The 18,489-nt window shown below is 36.1% G+C and overlaps 1 protein-coding gene across 4 annotated transcripts; it reads right to left on the bottom strand.

Moving 5' to 3' along the window:
• Positions 1-4,881: 4,881 nt before the first annotated feature.
• Positions 4,882-18,489, bottom strand: LOC109193704 (phosphoinositide 3-kinase regulatory subunit 4-like). Of its 4 annotated transcripts, none has more exons than XM_019344556.1 (13): positions 18,420-18,489; positions 16,259-16,471; positions 14,040-14,331; positions 13,450-13,572; positions 13,313-13,358; positions 13,066-13,226; positions 10,721-10,800; positions 10,092-10,197; positions 9,729-9,905; positions 6,512-9,649; positions 5,547-5,806; positions 5,368-5,467; positions 4,882-5,285 (listed from the first exon to the last, which is right to left on the bottom strand). In XM_019344556.1, exons 3-13 carry the CDS (start codon positions 14,310-14,312, stop codon positions 5,109-5,111), a joined length of 4,641 nt encoding a protein of 1,546 aa, XP_019200101.1. In that variant the 5' UTR covers positions 14,313-14,331; positions 16,259-16,471; positions 18,420-18,489; the 3' UTR covers positions 4,882-5,108. The 4 variants fall into 4 exon arrangements, with proteins under 4 accessions (XP_019200101.1, XP_019200099.1, XP_019200100.1 ...); XM_019344554.1 differs by lacking the exon at positions 18,420-18,489 and adding an exon at positions 16,786-17,781; XM_019344555.1 differs by lacking the exon at positions 18,420-18,489 and adding an exon at positions 17,138-17,781.

Raw genomic sequence — 18,489 nt, 5'->3', positions numbered from 1 at the left:
TCCAATACAAACACAATCAAACTAAATTGAAAATACGCTCCTCCAATACGAAATCAATCATATGAAACAACTATCACATATGCATCAACAACGAAATTATAAAACACGCAAAAAATCAAAAATAAAAAACCTGGAGCCACATCCTCTGTAACTGCGAATTCAATCGGATCACTGCATTCGTCTGTCAATGCCCCCCCTTGCTGCACAATCACCTCATCCATGACTGGGGGGACACACTAGATATGAAATAGAACTCAAATCACGATAATGAGATCGATAGAGAAACCGGCAAGATGAACAACACGGAGGAAAATGAAAAATAACGACCAAGTAATTTTTTTTAGACGTTAACGGCATAAACGGAATCGCGATGGCAAAAAAAAAAAAAAAAAACCCTATTATTTGGGGCAAAACAAAACGACATCGTTTTGCACCATGGCGCACAATGCAATGCGCGCCCTGGTGCACGATATAAATTGCCGATGAAAAGTATGTATGCCACTTTATTACTCTTATTAAATTAAATAAATTAGTAGTTTCAACAAAAAATAATACATATGCATTTAATTAATTTAGAATTAGATGTCTATAATGCCTTTATTAAAAAAAAAAAATTATTCATTATAAAAAAAATTAAAAGAGATATAATTTCATTAGTTATATTATCTTTATTTTCTACAATTCGAAGATTCCTTACTTTCAAATTTATTAATTAATTATATTCAATACATTGTCCATTGTCTTCTTTTTACATTATCTTGTAATTAAATATCAAAGTTATAATACAAAATATGTTATATATTTATTTACCAAGTATTTTATAGAAATATAATAAATATTAATATTTTGTTCAATATTGTCACATGATAATCTATGACACACATTTCACACCACATGAAACATGTAGGGAAAAAATTAGAGTCAATATCCAATTTAGTCCTCGACTATAGTGGTTTTACTCAATTTAGTTCTAAGTGACTTTTTGTACTCAATTAAGTCCCGGACTTTAATGATTTTACCCAATTAGATCCTCCGTTAATAAATCTGTTAGTTGATTGTTAAAAGCAGGGTTAATATGGTAATTTTTTCTCCAACACGTCAGGGTTAGACTTGGGAGGGCTCACCGGTCTCCACAGTGATGGTAACAAAACATGTTTCTCCGTCGTCATCGCTGCAAAGTTCTTGTCATCCAGATCATCAGCGGTGTTGGACTTGGGAGGGGTTACCGGTTTCCATTGCAGAGATGGTAGAAAAAGATGATTGTTTGTCACCCACTTTTCTTCATTGTCAGCAGGAACTGATCTGCATGCTTAATAAAGTTTGATGCATAGTAGAATAATAAGTACAGAAACAAAACCTAAAACAAGACTAGGCTGATAATGTCTCATTGAATGTGTGTTTAATTCTTAATTGTCTGTTGGTTATGGAACAACAATAACATAAAGGTAGAGATACCAAGGTGATATGATTTTGAACTCTGAACTAATGAAAGAATTTGATGATGGGAAAGAAAATGCAAAATGGCACTCCCACGGAGACGAAATTACCATATTAATCCTGCTTTTAACAATCAACTAATTGATTTATTAACGGGGGATCTAATTGGGTAAAATCATCAAAATTTGAGACTTAATTGAGTACAAAAAGTCACTTAGGACTAAATTGAGTACAAAAAGTCACTTAGGACTAAATTGAGTAAAACCATTATAGTCGAGGACTAAATTGGGTATTAACTTGAAAAAATTATCACTACCAAATATCACTAAGCGCTTGTAAGATAAAGAGTTCACAGTACAACTAAGATCTCAATCATATACACAACAAGGCAAATCTAAAACTTCATACACCATAATCTCATTACATGATGATGCCCTCTATGCTACCACTAGTAACCCAATTGCACATGACACACTACAAATAAAAAAAATAATAAAAAAAAAATTGACGATGAAGACAATGGCAATGCTATCCAAAAGAGAATTAAGAAGACTTAGATAAATTTAAACCAAAAGTAGTACGAACTATTTATTTAGACTATCGCTTTTAGACTAGCATTATTACAAAGTTGCAAACATTTATTTTAGTGACAATTATAATCATTCTCTCATATATTATCTTGCATTTATATACTTTGTATAACGATTTAAATAAACAAATTCAACATTTAATTACTTATGCATGAACATCTCCTAATACCTCCAATGGTCCTCCAAGTATTAGGGTATTACCAGGTGTGGTCCTCCGAGTTTAAAACGACCACGAGACATCCTCCGAGTTTTAAAAAATAACCACCCATGGTCCTCCGTTAGGATTGGTGTCAAATGGGCGTTAAGTGTGAGGGCAAACCGGTCACTTACAACTAATTGGGTAAAATCATCAAAATTGGGGACTTAATTGGGTACAAAAAGTCACTTAGAACTAAATTGAGTAAAACCATTATAGTCGAGGACTACATTGGGTATTAACTCGAAAAAATTATCACTACCAAATATCACTAAGCGTTTGTAAGATAAAGAGTTCACAGTACAACTAAGATCTCAATCATATACACAAGGCAAATCTAAAACTTCATACACCATAATCTCATTACATGATGATGCCCTCTATGCTACCACTAGTAACCCAAACACTACCAATAAAAAAATAATAAAATAAAATAAAAAACTGACGATGAAGACAATGATAATGCTATCCAAAGGAGAATTAAGAAGACTTAGATAAATTTAAACCAAAAGTAGTACGAAGTATTTATTTAGACTATCGCTCTTAGACTAGCATTATTACAAAGTTTCAAACATTTATTTCAGTGACAATTATAATCATTCTCTCATATATTATCTTGCATTTATATACTTTGAATAACGATTTATATAAACAAATTCAACATTCAATTACCTATGCATGAACATCTCCCAATACCTCCAATGGTCCTCCAAGTATTAGGGTATTACCAGGTGTGGTCCTCCGAGTTTAAAACGACCACGAGACGTCCTCCGAGTTTTAAAAAATAACCACTCGTGGTCCTCCGCTAGGATTGGTGTCAAATAGGCGTTAAGTGTGAGGGCAAACAGGTCACTTACAACTAATTGGGTAAAATCATCAAAATTCGGGACTTAATTGAGTACAAAAAGTCACTTAGAACTAAATTGAGTAAAACCATTATAGTCGAGGACTAAATTAGGTATTAACTCGAAAAAATAATCACTACCAAATATCACTAAGCGCTTGTAAGATAAAGAGTTCACAGTACAACTAAGATCTCAATCATATACACAACAAGGCAAATCTAAAACTTCATACACCATAATCTCATTACATGATGATGCCCTCTATGCTACCACTAGTAACCCAATTGCACATGACACACTACCAATAAAAAATATAAAAATAAAAAAATTGACGATGAAGACAATGGCAATGCTATCCAAAAGAGAATTAAGAAGACTTAGATAAATTTAAACCAAAAGTAGTACGAACTATTTATTTAGACTATCGCTTTTAGACTAGCATTATTACAAAGTTGCAAACATTTATTTTAGTGACAATTATAATCATTCTCTCATATATTATCTTGCATTTATATACTTTGTATAACGATTTAAATAAACAAATTCAACATTTAATTACTTATGCATGAACATCTCCTAATACCTCCAATGGTCCTCCAAGTATTAGGGTATTACCAGGTGTGGTCCTCCGAGTTTAAAACGACCACGAGACGTCCTCCGAGTTTTAAAAAATAACCACCCGTGGTCCTCCGTTAGGATTGGTGTCAAATGGGCGTTAAGTGTGAGGGCAAACCGGCCATTTCTCGTATGAGTTAATACTTCCAATGGTTCTCTGAGTATTATGGTATTACCAAGTGTGGTCCTCCGACTTTAAAATGACCACCAGACGTCCTACTAGTTTAAAGAAAATTACGACCCGTGATCCTCAGTTAGGTTTGTTGTCAAAGGGGCGCTAAGTCTGAAGACAAAGTGATCTTTTCACCTATATTTCTTTCTCCTTTGTTCATAGCAATGGTATGTCTGCAACATTCTCCCCCCCCCCCCCCCCCCCCCAGATGCTTCTTCAAATCCTCCACCATCGCATTCACGTCCAATTTCCAGGTCATTGTCACTAGATCATTATATGTATCCACTTTCACCATTTTTTCTTAATCAAGCATACCGCATTCATGGAGTAAAAGGAAAAGTGGGGTACATGTATAGGAAAACTTTGTGCCCAAGAATCAGCATAGAGAGCTACCCTGGAACATGACCAATGGAGGAAGGATCATCCAAAGACTGCATCTTTGAGGAGAGAGAGAGAGAGGAGTTAATGGTATAATCCACAGGTGGTTCGCCAATCTTTAGAGCTGTCCGTTTTCTGAAACCCACGGCTTTCGCCATTGATGGCCAGAGGCCAAAGCTTCCTTCGTTGCCATTCTCGCCGAAGTAGAGTGGCCTCTTGAGGTGGCATTCTGTGGGTTGAGGGATTCGCAAAACTTGTGAGGAAGAAATATAGGTGAAAGGACAAGTTTGCCCTCAGACCTAACACCCCTTTGACAGTAAACCTAACAGAGGACCAAGGGTGGTAATTTTTTTAAACTAGTAGGACATATAGTGGTCTTTTTAAAGTCGGGGGACCACACCGGGTAATACCCTAATACTCGAAGGACCATTAGAATATATGTAAAGTCATCTGATTCAGACAGTAAACTCCTAAAGACTAAAGTCTAAATCAAACTTTTTAATGGTCTTGATTAAATACACCCTAAAATAATTTAGAATGACATTTATGTTGCACATAGGAATGACAATGTACCCGTTCTAGTTGGGGATGGGGAAAATTTTCGGAACAGTCGATTCTCAACTGCGTGGAACATTTGCCGGTAATCAGTCAGAAAAAGTCACTCTACATTTCGACACTATATATTCCTATGCCTAAATATTTATTACAAACAGTAGAAATAAAGTTGTATGAGAAGGGCACAAGAAATGAAAAAATGGACTCCATTTATCTTGAACTGGATCTGTTTCTATTTAATTAATGGTATAATGTACAAATTTTATGGACGTATGAACTAAATATGTACATTAAATTACAGCTACTATATATGTTCCTTTTTACTTCCAAACCTTAATGGCACCATCTCTACTGCTGGAGATCAGGAGTCTCTGGTTCAATTTGACAGAGCCTAACGAGAGAATACTGCCGCGATGACAGCCAGCAGAATCAGTGGCAGCAGCTGAAAGAATCGCCTTCGCAGTTAACCTGGTTGCCAAGGGTCGTCTCTTTGCCTCCTGTTCGCTCGGGTAAAATAAGGATTGTGAGAAAAGAAAATGAGATGTGTAAGGAACTTGGAGATTTATTTTAGATAAATACCTGCACAACTTGAACACCAAAGCTGGATTTCACCTCGTAAAAATCATCATTCGGAACTCCCTTTATAGATGGTCCACAGACACAATAAGTTCGCTCTGGGCTGAAAATGTCATGTCATGGTAAATAAAATGAGGAAACCAACAAAAATAAGGTAGTAGCGGTTGAGAAATGTATCAAACCTGCAGTGGTCCCAGCGACGTATCTTTAAGTCGGTGCCCCCCGTTAACAGATCCCCACCGGGTAATGGAAGCAGTGTGCGAATACCGGGAAGGCGAGGAGGAAACTCGTTCAACTCATCAACTCTATACTTTGAATTTGGATTTCTCCTTTTATCTTGCTTAGGAATAGGAATAGGAGTAGCTTTGCTCGAGGGTTTTGCCAAAGCCCAGGGCAAGTCAGAGTTTTCAGCCTCACTCTCATTATTTGCCACCCGCAATACCTGCCAAACAAATCACGCTTGCACATGGTGAACACTATGAAAAGGATGATGTCAACTGCATAGTAAGGTTCTAGAGGAGTTGCGTTGTTGTAGTTAGTCCATATGTAACTACAAGCAATTGATTATTCCTAGTTAAGTTGCATTTTCAAGCTATCACATCTTTTCAATCTTTTGTACCAATATATTCTCCAGTGTTCCTGAATTTTTAAGTGATTATTAAGAGCAAATGCCATATGGGATCCTCCGAGTATAGTGGTTTTGCCACGTTTAGTCTTAAACTCTCAAATTTTAACCATCCATGGTCCTTCCAGGAGGACCACGACTGGTTAAATTTTGAAAGCTGAAGGAGCATAGGTGGTTAACTTGACCACGAATGGTAACAATTTGAAAGTCGAAGGACCACAGTGGTCAATTTAAAAGTTTAGGACTAAACGTGCCAAAACCACTATACTCAGAGGACCCCATATGGCATTAACTCAAGTGATTACTTAGTACTTTGACAAAATTCAATACTACAGCACTTTATGCCTGTCAGCTATTATTGACCAAATCAGCCACGTAAAATATTAGATCAATCAAGTAAAACTTCAATTACAAAGAAATATGAACAAATTCATTTACAGAAGCTTGGAAAATAATCCAGAGTTTATTGCCAATACTACAGATTGGAACGAAATTATAAATAATAAAATTATTCCGAAATACCTGGTGGCAGCTCCCGTTTTCTGCATTCCAAAGAGAGACTTCATTACATCCCGCTGCAACATAAACAAGGGGCCTTGCAGCACCAGACAAGGAGGTAGTCGGAGGAGGAACAAAAAGACACATTTTCTCAATGGGGCAAGCGAGAGTGTACTGCCATGAGTTGACTGGTATACAAAACCTCAGATCCCATAGTGTAAGTACACCCCTTGATGAACCGGTCACAAACCAATTTCCACAAGGGCCAGCAACGAGAGAAGATACATAACCCTCCTCAGGATACACTTTTGAGTTCCAGGCATTTGTGCTTGTTCTTGCATCCCAGAGATGGAGCCCACAATTTTGGGTACTATACAGAATCGTTTTGCAGGCCCCACCATCTGGTGAGTAGTTTAATAGGCTTAAAATTGCACCCTCTCCAACACCGTGTTTTTTCACATCAGCAACACCTGAGTATTTCTCAACAGCATTTCCAAGTCCTCTGGAGATATAATCAACAGAGAACATGTGTATTGTTCCATCACAAGCTCCAACGACAACTTGAGCAGAACCCTGGAGTACTGAAATACACAATGCTCTACTTCCCCCCAAAGAGTATGTTAACCTGGATCTAAATGAGATATCCTTCTCTAACCTTTTGGAATCCCAAATCTTAACAGTAGAATCTTCAGACGCACTAACAAAAAAGCTTTGGTCTGTTGAAATGGCAATATCATTAACAGCAGAGCGGTGCTCCTGGAGGTGAGCAACTAACACTCCACGAGGCTTCCACCCAGAATCTGGAATAGTTGACATTCGACTGGAAGATGGCATCTCTGTTCCATCAGTTGCAGTTAAGTTGTCTTCCATTGTAAAGGAACCGCCTTTTTTTGTGCCAGACACACCCAGATCTTGAAACTTGCTATCAATATATGATGTTTGCTCAGTTTCGCTGTCTTCAACTTCATGTACAACTCTCCGCAATTGGGTAGAGTTGTTACCAATGCTAATCGAACCTGAGACAAGTTTAGGTGCTGGAACTGTGTTAGCCAAACTAAATGACTTGTTTACTGGATCCATCCAAGGCAAAGATGATGAACCAAAACCCAATGTAGTATATGGTAATGACATATCAGAGGCAGCAGGACCAATTCCAGCTGCTCGTTTGTTGTCAACTTTAAAGTAGTATAATGGTATTCCTTCTGATGGTTTATCAATTAAGCAATTCATACTACTCACTTGTGGAGATACAAAACCAGATAATTGCAACTTTTCTGAGGGATGCCGATCTTGGCTGTCCATTGTACTAGAAGGATTTTGTATCAAGCTTCCCAAAGCCTTCAACTTAGTCTCATTATCATCACAATCTGTAAAATCTAGCGGTTTATCACTGCCATGTTTTCTGTCATGCCAGTATGCCATCTGATCAATTTCAGTGGGATTTCTTTCAAACAAGTCCAGAGTTTCCCATTGTTTAGACTGAGACGAAGAATTATACCATATCTTTCGCTGTCTGTCAAGCATGTCAGAACTTCTTGCATTTTCCAGAAGCTTGTAGTATATTTCTCTTGGAACAGGAGGCTTAAGACACGAGAAAAGTTTTTTTTCTGAAGCAAGAGATGCCGGTTGCCTGCGGAGGAAAGGACGAATAACAGGGACAAGAAAAACATAGGAATCTACTGCACCTAGGCTCTCGCTACTGGCCGCAATGAAAGCAACAGCTGACCTCCTTACCCATTGACTAGGACAACATAACAATGGAAAAGCATGGTCTATCATTTCAAGCAATATCATCTTCCTCAGAAAACTACTTTTGCAAAGAATAGCCAAGCAATCTAATGCATTGGCAATGACTGATTCAGTTACATCCGTTAATGCCTGCTCAATGTAGGGCAAAAGATATTCCTCTACACTTCTTTGGCCAACAAAAAAGCAAACATACGTGATTTGCCCATAGAATACGGCCCTGAGCTGCTCATCTCGATCATTCAGAAAAGCAGGAAGAATGGGCAAAAGGACATCATTGCTTTGTCTCTGGCCAAAAAACCAACAAAGGTTGCCAATATCTTGCAAGAGTGCTCTCCTGATACTTGGGGTTTGTTTTGGGCCCATCACCAGTTCTTGGATGACCTCAGCTATTGATTTTCTCAATTGTGCAAGCTGTGTGTTACTGTTTAGACTCGCCGGTCGGCCCGATGGTTCACTGGATGAGACAGGTGACTTATGAGATAAATTCACTTCATTCAGAACCCCAGCTTCACTTAAACTAATAGAGTGAACAAGAAACCCATAAGCAGTTAAAGCTAGCTTAGATATATTGCTGGCATAACAGATCCTCACACTTTCCTCAGGATCATCAGGAAGCATAGAAAGCATTGGAAGAATATACTCTGGAAATATTTTGGCATCACTTGGAGGGAAATCTCTAACTAGAGGAAGGATATCACACAAAGTCTCCAATGCAGCACAGCGAACAATTGCTGCTGGATCTGGAAGCAAGGCTATGACATATGGCAGCACTCTTTGCAAACGATCTTCATCATCAATATATAATGAACAAGACTTCAATAGAAGTATAGCCCCTCTCCTCATAAAAGGCAACTTAACATTGCGTATACATGAACACAGCATTGACGCAATTAAAACCATACCCTCACAGTTCATTACATCATCAGGCAAAGGTAAGAAAGGCATCCCAAAAGTGTCTGATTGATTGTCATAATCAGACATGAGAGAGGTTAGATCATTCATAGTTACCTTTTTCAAGAATGGATGGTGATTTCTCTTGAAAACAGTGGAAACTGTCTGAAATAGCTCCCCAGGAGACTGCATGCCACAGTGCATTTGATTTTTAGATGCAGTATTGGCTACATCCTCCTGCATTGGCTTAACAGCAGAACATCTATTACTTTGTTTAACATCCCTGAGTAAAGTATTCACATCGCCAAGAAGATCAAACCGATCATGAATTGATCCTCGCTCTGTGCCCTCTCTTTTATTAAGGGTGTCCTTCAATTGGTTTGAACTTTGGCATTCATCCTTTCCTTGCAACCCATGACAGGTGGCACTTGGAGACATGCACATAGCAGGAGAGCTCTCCCCATCTAGCCCATTGGTGATTTGTTTAAGTATCTCTTGAAAAGAGGTCTGGCATATCAAGACCTACAGAAGATACACTGGCAATTGAGAATGAAAGTAAGCTAATCATGAAAAATCAAACATCAATTAAACAGGCTCTTACCCTTGCATCAGAATTAAGTGGATTCAACAAGCAATAGAAGTTATGAAGAAATGGCGAGAAGTAGCTTGGGAACACAACACCTGCAAAACTCTGCAAGTAGCTTTCAGCAGAACACCGTGACTCTGGATCCAACTGAATCATATGAAGGATCATCTTGCGGATACCTGAATCTGGAATCTGCATCAAAAGACCATAACATAAGAATTTACCATCAGAAAATAAGGGTTGATGTAGACCATCAAGAGATTTTCTATGGGCATTTGGGGCAGAATATTGTTGAATTGAATGATTGTATCCAAACATGAGGAGCAAACTCAGATGGCACATTAGTAAGCAAAGAGAGTTGGGAGTCAAGAACAACACCTTTTCCAAAAGTTGGTTAGGATCATATTGTCCTCTGCGATAAGAAAGCAGTTGAGACAGTTCAAATAAAGGCTGACCCTCAAGGAAAAGCTCAGCAATAACACACCTGAGACAGAATGGGTAAAGTAGAAATATTAAAATTTTATCTCCATCAAGCAACATAATAAGAGCAAATTGCAATTGCAGAAGGATAGAACGCCATTAGCAAAGATAAAGATTTGAAATTCTTCTTTTGGATCACACCATACCAAAATCCTGCTAGCTTCACTATAATACAAATGGGGAAAATGAATAAAGAACTAGACAATATATTCACCCTAATAACAACCCATAATGGATTTGCAGGAAAATGGCAGTGTGCTGGAGACAGAAAGAGTGACAATAGTAATTGATGTTGAGAGCAGAGAAACACAGCTCCTTTTGTTGCATGAAAATTTATTTTAAGTAAATTAATGAATTACTCATTCCAGAACATAACTATTTTCTACATCAAATTAGATATCAGTGGAGTAGCAAACCAACACATCAACATTCATTTTGAAGCATATTCCAAAATATGAGCTTAAAAACCCGTTTATCGTAAAAATAACTACCAATATAAAACAATGACTTGAAACTGATGACCTCACCCTACGGCAAAGATATCCATAGATAGCTTTAACGGTGCATCTTGTGCAACATGCATCTCACCCCCATGCTCATAAAACCTCTGAAAATCAATGCAAATTAGCAACTATTACTTATCCAGTAAACCATTTAGCAATGTCACTCTAACATCATGATTTTATTAAAAACACATTAAGGTATCACCATTCACCAATAAGGGAACAGAGAGAAGACATTCCCATAATACATCCAATTCTATCATACTGTAGGTCTGTAGCCAAATGAAACCACTATCTCTATGGTTCACTAGATACTTCTATCATAAGGAACTTAACCAGTATTGCATGATGTTACAACCATAGTGTTGTTACAATTATTATTATTATTATTCTTTGTTACAATTATTATTATTATTATTATTATTATTATTATTATTATTATTGTAGTGGGATAGCCACTTTCTTAGGTAGTTACAACCACTTAGGTAGTGGGTAGTGGGTAGTTTTATATTATTATGTATAAATAGCTACCTATGTAATTGAAGAATGGGACTTTGGAAATTCAGAAACTTTTTGGCTTCCTATTAAGGAAAGATTGGGGAGACGAAGCACTCCAGAAACGCTTCATTTGTATTCTTAAGTTCCTAGGCCTATGACGCGATAGTCAGTATTGTCATAACTGCACTCTGGTCTTAACAAAAGGTGCACTATTTTTGTACACACTTAGGTTTTGAGTGAATAACTAAGGGTCCGTTTGGAAAGCAGAAAAATGACTTCTGGAAAATGAGTCATTCTCCAAAAAACATTTTTCTTTCCCGTGTTTGGCTGGACAACAGAAAACTGTTTTTGTGTGTTGGTTCATTCTCCAGAAAATGAGCAGGAAAATGAGCAAAATTGTATACTTCAACATTTTAATTGTTATATACCCAAAAAAAAAGTTCATTTTTATTGTTTTCTATCCATCTATAAAAACAAAAAAAAAAAAAAAAAAAAAAAAAAAAAAACAAAACAAAACAAAACAAAAACAAAACAAAAAAAAAAAAAAAACAAAAAACAAAAAAAGAAACAAAAAAAACACACACACACACACACAAAATATGACAACAATTATATCACAATTCTAACAAAACATTCTTGCAAAATACATTATCATCCTTCATAACATATACATTATCATCCTTCATAAAAAACCAAACAAAAACTCACTTCATATACAAAGAACATTGATTTATCACAAGAAATGTGCATACATATCATCCTTCATAAAAACAAACAAAAACTCATTGCAAAGAGTTAATACCTAATTTGATCCCTTGACTATTAGGATTTCACCAATTTGGTCCTCAACTACCAAAGTTGCTTAATTTAGTCCCTAACTATGCAATTTTTACCTAAAATGGTCCATCGACTATTAGGATTTCACCACTTTGGTCACCGACTACTAAAGTTGCTCAATTTAGTCCCTAACTATGCAATTATTAACTAAAATGGTCCCTCGACTATTAAGATTTCACCACTTTGGTCCTCGACTACCAAAGTTGTTCAATTTAGTCCCCAACTATGCAAATGTTAACCTAAAATGAAAGTTTAGTGTGGATTTGGGGACCTTTTTAGAGAGTCGATGACCAAAGTGGTGAAATCCTAATAGTCGAGGACCATTTTAAGTAAAAATTGCATATTTAGGGACTAAATTGAGCAACTTTGGTAGTCTAGGACCAAATTGGTGAAATCCTAATAGTCGAGGGACCAAATTGAGTATTAACTCTCATTGCAAATGTATATATAAAAAAATCATCTCAAAATAACATTGATTTTCCTACTGCACATACATTATCATTCTTTATAATAAAAAACAAACAAAAATTCATTGCAAATGTACAAAAACTCCTACTGGCAAAAAAAAAAAAATTAAAAAAAAAATTATAAAACACATTGTTCTGGTTTCTGCACTGGTTTCCGGTGTGGAAACCAGTGAGGAAGTCTCTGGCTGTGGGGATAGCCGGAAACCATATTGGGTGCTCCAATTGAAGAACAAGATGAAGAACGTGGGTGCTGGTATAGAGAAGTCTCTACTGTTGCCGTGTTGGAGAACAAAGGAAAAGTGTGGAAAATGACTTCCCCCAAAAAAAAGGGGAAGTCATTTTCCGTAAAATGGCCTACATTTTCTATTGACCACACCCCTATTTTCCATTGACTTCCATTTTCCCCCTCTAGCCAAACACTGGAAACCTGGAAAATGATTTCTAGAAATCATTTTCCGGGTTTCCAAACACACCCTAACTTAGCTCAAGTGTGATTGTAGTAAAAAGAATGCTTAATCTAATAATCCATATAGAAAAGGGGAAAATGTAAAATAGAAGGGAACAAACCTCAGGTGCAAGATAACATCGCCTTCGTCCACCAGTATCAAAGAAAAATGAGAAATCGGAAGGATCATCATGTGGAATATACGTGGGTTTAAATGATGCATAATCGGCAAGGTAAAGCCAGTTCCAAGAAGTGACCAACACATTCTCACATTTAATGTCCCCTGGAAAAAAAATATAAATGAGTTTCCCTGAGTAACAAAAAGCAAGATCAAAAAGAAAATGCATTTTCATATGCTAGCGGTCACACCATGACAGACTCCACGCTCATGGCTCTGCTTCACTGCAACCAGCAACTGCAAAGACGAGCAGTACATGATATGCCTTTCCAAGATTTATAAGGAATAATAATTTAACAATGCTGAAAGTCTGAAACAAGATAGAGACCTGGAAAGCTAGCCATTTCTTCTCAACGAGACTGAGGAAAGGACGTGTGCTAAGTCGATCATGAAGATTATTAAAGAAGTATTGCCTAAGCAAATAAGCTGCTTTATCTGTTTCCAGCCAGAACTGCACCATAAAGAGAAGACTAACATACAGCTTCTTAATACAAAGGAGATGCAGGAGATGCAATTTCCTAGCTCAAGAAGTCTATTTCTATACATATTTTCTTTTTTTCATTCCTGTTGCAACAATTACAAATTGCAGATAAGTACGATATCCATCAGGGTCTAATTAAGCTACATATTTTCATAATATAATTTAAATAGAACTAAGAATTTTTTGTCTAACTTTTGGTTATAGCTTGAAAGAAAAAAAAAAAAAAAAATACTACTTCAGTAGAATTCTCCCCCCAATCTAGAGCGTATTGAAATTGGAAAGAATAATAAATAAAATAAACAGATAAATAGCTAAACTAAGTGTACTGAAACAAATTAATGTTTCTAAAAGTTTCACCAACTTCAAAGTATTTTTTGTTTCATGGGATGTCGTAAAAAGCAACAAAACTATTTCTAAAATAAAAATAAACAAATTACCTGGAAGGGCCAAACATGGGGATTTTCGATGCCATTGAAGATCTCACAAATATGCGAGAGGCGTCGCTCATGCTCGCGCAAATCAATGGAGTCGCCTCTCTTGAAATACACCTTCACTAATACAAGCCCCTCATCGTGTTTACATAGAATCGATTTCAGAAATCTATCGCGGCCTAAAACCTCCTTCAGCACCAGGTTGTACGACGACGGCAGGTCGTGGAGGTAGTACTCCGTCGCAGAGGCTTGCGTTGTCCGAGCAATTTTATTTCCCATGTCTTCAATTTAACTTCTACTGCGAGCGTAGATTGAAGTTATGTTAGGGTTTTGGGACGGGTGGGAACTGGGAATAGAGCTGTCAATACAGGGTTTGCTGGCCCAGACCTGCAGGGCTAGGCGGGCCTCCACCACACCACACCACCCCCAAACAGAAATATAAACATACAAATATATATGGCAGATTGCCATATATAGAAGAGTATATAAAAATATAGATTAGCAAATTGGCAGATATACAGTATGAAACATACAATTTTATTTTTTTTGGCTTGATAAAACATACAGTATATACATTCAATAGAAAACAAAATTAAGACAAAAAAAAAAAAGCTATAATATATAATACAAATATTTCAAACATCTACTCAATGAGCAGACTATAACATAATCACAATGCTTTTATCACAATAGTCTCAATAAAAGTTACCGGTAAAAATTACAAGACAGAATTTGCGCAATGTAAACCCTCGAATAGTGAATTTGTATTAAAAGAGCATTTATCAACTATTGTAGTTGCATTAGTAAATTGCTTATCAACTCAACTGTCTCAATCCTTCAACATTATAGTTATATTAGTAAACCGCTTTGACATTATAATTATATTAGTAAACCGCTTACTGTCTCAAAATGTTGTTGGGTTCGGCCCAATATTTTCACTCAATTTCTAGAGTGTAAGGACACCTTAGAATCTTCATTATTGTGTTATAATTTGGTTAAAAGATGATCATCTAATCTTCATGTTTTGTTTTACACTTCAAGATTTATGTTTTCTACTCAGCCGCAAAAGAAAGAGGGGAAAGAAGAACCCCGAACCCACTCATCAACAATTATGTTTGGTAGAAAACATGAATGGAAGAAGCAAATGAAACATGCAAAACCTCAAAAAATGCTAAAAATCTTATCTTGAAATCATCAAGAATGTTTTCCAGATTTTCTACCCTCAGATAACTCTCCTACTCAATTGTTCTTTGGCCAAGAAGGGATACCCATACCCACCTGGAAAAGAATTATATTACACAAAAGAAGAAGAAATATATGCAGCAAAAATGATGGTGGCACCAGTACATTCAAGAAAGCTTGTGGGGCAGTGAGAGATTTATAAAGTTTTGAACTTTGAGCTCCACTATGAAATTTGAAAGCTTGAACTGAAGCTTGGTGGGGCTGTGGAGGTCAGAGGAAGAAGACAATTGCTTAAATTTAAAAAGACCAGGGTAACTGTACAGTAAAACAATTTTGAAGTCTGCAGTGTCTCAGTTTTTGGAATTATGTTTGTGCCAGAGGATAATATATGGATTTATGGATGATGGGTTAAAGTTATGAACTTATTTTTGTCCCTCTTTATGCAGCTATGTCATGGACCTTGACAAGAACAAAGCCCCCGAGCTAAGACAGGTTCAAATTTTGCTCGTTATTTCATTCTTAGCTGATAAACTGTTTGGAGAAATTTTGTTTTAGTGTTGGAGAAAATTGTTGTCTGTTTTCAAGAAGTGTTAATCTTGTTTCTTGCCATTTGAATCTGCCAAAATAAAGATATGGCGATTGCACAATACCAAGTTCAGAATTAGATAAGTTGTATCTCGAATCTGGGGTAGGGAGATTAGCCTTTATGAGTATATCAATTTGTTTGAAATATGTAATATACAGTGGATTCAAGTCAAAAATAGGTGACCCAAGATCAGTCTATAACAAGGTTTAACACTATTTTATACTTTTATACACTGTTTTAACACCGCAGTAAATTATACAACCAAAAACAATGTTTTAAACTTTTAATGGATACACATACACTGACAGAGTTGCAGTATACAATGTTTTAACATGATTTTATACACTGACTGTATATCCAAGCAAAAATTTATACAAACACAGTTTTATATACGGATCAATATCAATAATTAAACAAAATAAATTAAATTAAAAGGTAGTAAAATAAATTTATTTACCTGGCTACTGGACTACTGGAACAGGAATTCCAAAGGGCGTCGTCGAGGAATTCCATCACTGTGTGGACTACTGAACAGGAATTCTATCACTGGAACAGCTCTGTATGGCTGACGTCGCTGCGTCACTGCGTGCCTGCATCCAGCATCGTCAAAGAATTCCGAAGGGCGTCGGCCGTCGGCGTCGTCGCCTCTCTTGTCTCTCTGTGATTGCGTCTGCGATTGTAAATTGGAAGGGGAAATTAGGGATAAAAATCTAAGATTTAGGGGAAATAGCCTAACTAGGTCTGGAACAATGGAATACTAAATTACTATTTTTTTATCAGAATATTATTATTATTATTATTATTATTATTATTATATGCCTGAATACATACTTAGATTATTACTCATTATTATTATTATTATATTATTACTAGAAGCCAATGAGGCCTTAGCTAATTAAGTTGGTTAAAGCTGAGTTTGAGGTAGCCTAATTTGCACCCAAAGTAGGGAAATTTTCAGAAACTCGCAAATTGAAGCAAAACTACCTAATTTCCAAAATCAATTTGCATATCAGATTATCAGGTTTGAATCTCTAGTAGCCAAATGGTAGTTGGTCACATGGTTCAATCATAACAGGAGTTATACTGTTATCCAAACCTCTTCTTGGTCCCTGCAGTTTGTATTTCAAATTTGTATTTTCTTTCTTTCATTCTCATAAGAGTAGTTATTCTAACTGAGAAAAGCACCTACATGATAGTTGGAGAAGTTACAAAAGATTTACCATCAGGATAGTTTAGGAATCAACTTATTAAGCCCATACAATCATGTATCAGTTTACAATTTCAAAGTAACCAAAGGTCCAAAGCAGACATAAGAAGTGGGATGTTTGCCACAAACCCCTGGTTATCTTTTCATCTTGCAGATGCTCCAGCCACCAAAAAAGTTCCTACACTGATTTAGTGCAGCCCAAGACATCACTGATTTTTTGCAAATATTAAAAATGTTATAAGACTACTTCAGGTAATACTCCCAACATTTATAAACTACTACTAAAGGATCCAAAACCTTACACACCCTCACCACACAAAATTCAAATATTTGGAGGTCATTAACCCGGTATCATCTTTTCTAAATATTATTAATTTTTTCCCTGTTTCCATCAATCAGGTGAGACTTTTATCCTTATTGTAAATTGATAGCTTTTGGAAAGAAGAGAAAGACAACATTACAACATTCTTCCATTTGTTTCAATCATGTACATAAGTCACATCATATAATCCGTATCATTTATTTATAAGGTAAAAATAAAAGCTTGGAGCAGAGAAAATGCAATAGTCTATTTTTGCAACATTTGACAAAAACTGGCATCATATTTCATCTAGCTGTAATTAGTGCACACATGTCAACAGCTCCGATTACCCTTATAGTCTATAGCATTTTAATATAACAGAGCGCATTTAATCTAGCTGTAATTGTTTTACACATAGCAACAAAAATGTGTAACTATTACAAAAATAGGAGAACTATTAATCATTGGTGATTGCAAGAAGCTGGAAAAGATTACGATTATTATCTCAAAGAATGGATTATAATTTAACCCCATATCTCACCAAACATCTAAAATTACTTACAACCCCACCAATCAAAAAGTATCAAACTGCAGAAACAACTCAGTCCATTTCTCTGACTCTCCAAGTATTTAGATATTAGGTTTCTTATCTTTAAGAACGGATTACACTCACAATTTCCTAACTGCAATGATTGGGTAACTAAAATGGACTTAGCTAGAGTTTGGAATACATAACACAATTACCCATAAATCTCACCAAAGAGTCAAATGGACCTTGAAATACTTGTGGTTATATGATTACATACACTTAAAATCTCCAGGATCATCTTCTATGCTTATTGAGTAACTCAATGCAACCCTCAAGTTTCAAATCTCCCCAGACAGACAAATTAAATCGATATTAATTAGGCTTGAACTATTGCGTAAAGAAACAATAATGCAATTATTATATAAATATAGACACTAAAATCAATCTCTAATCTAACAATTGATAAACGTCAGAAATTAAGTATTTTGTGCCCAAAAGTAATAATATTACTCTGTAAAAGAAAAACAAAAACAAAAACTTATTCATACACACAGCATGGGCATCGGTAAGAGATTTCATACCTCCGTATACGTACAGGTTTAGCGCTTCTTCTCAGTTCTCTAAGAAAGAATTAGTATTAGGTTTTTGTCG

The sequence above is a fragment of the Ipomoea nil genome, unplaced genomic scaffold, assembly GCF_001879475.1.
Source record: "Ipomoea nil cultivar Tokyo-kokei standard unplaced genomic scaffold, Asagao_1.1 scaffold1900, whole genome shotgun sequence".
Classification (NCBI taxonomy): Eukaryota; Viridiplantae; Streptophyta; class Magnoliopsida; order Solanales; family Convolvulaceae; genus Ipomoea; species Ipomoea nil.
The sequence above is the reverse complement of the archived record's forward strand: the minus strand, read 5'-3'. Positions and strand labels throughout refer to the sequence as shown.

What these genes read in the sequence shown, in the direction of transcription:
- LOC109193704 (XM_019344556.1), bottom strand. Translation starts at nt 14,312, where the DNA reads ATGGGAAATAAAATTGCTCGGACAACGCAAGCCTCTGCGACGGAGTAC. An exon ending in TGAGCGTGGAGTCTGTCATG is followed by an intron (nt 13,227 to 13,312) that starts GTGTGACCGCTA and finishes TTTTTTTTCCAG; the next exon opens with GGGACATTAAATGTGAGAAT. An exon ending in CTAACCAACTTTTGGAAAAG is followed by an intron (nt 9,906 to 10,091) that starts GTGTTGTTCTTG and finishes CTTTTGATGCAG; the next exon opens with ATTCCAGATTCAGGTATCCG.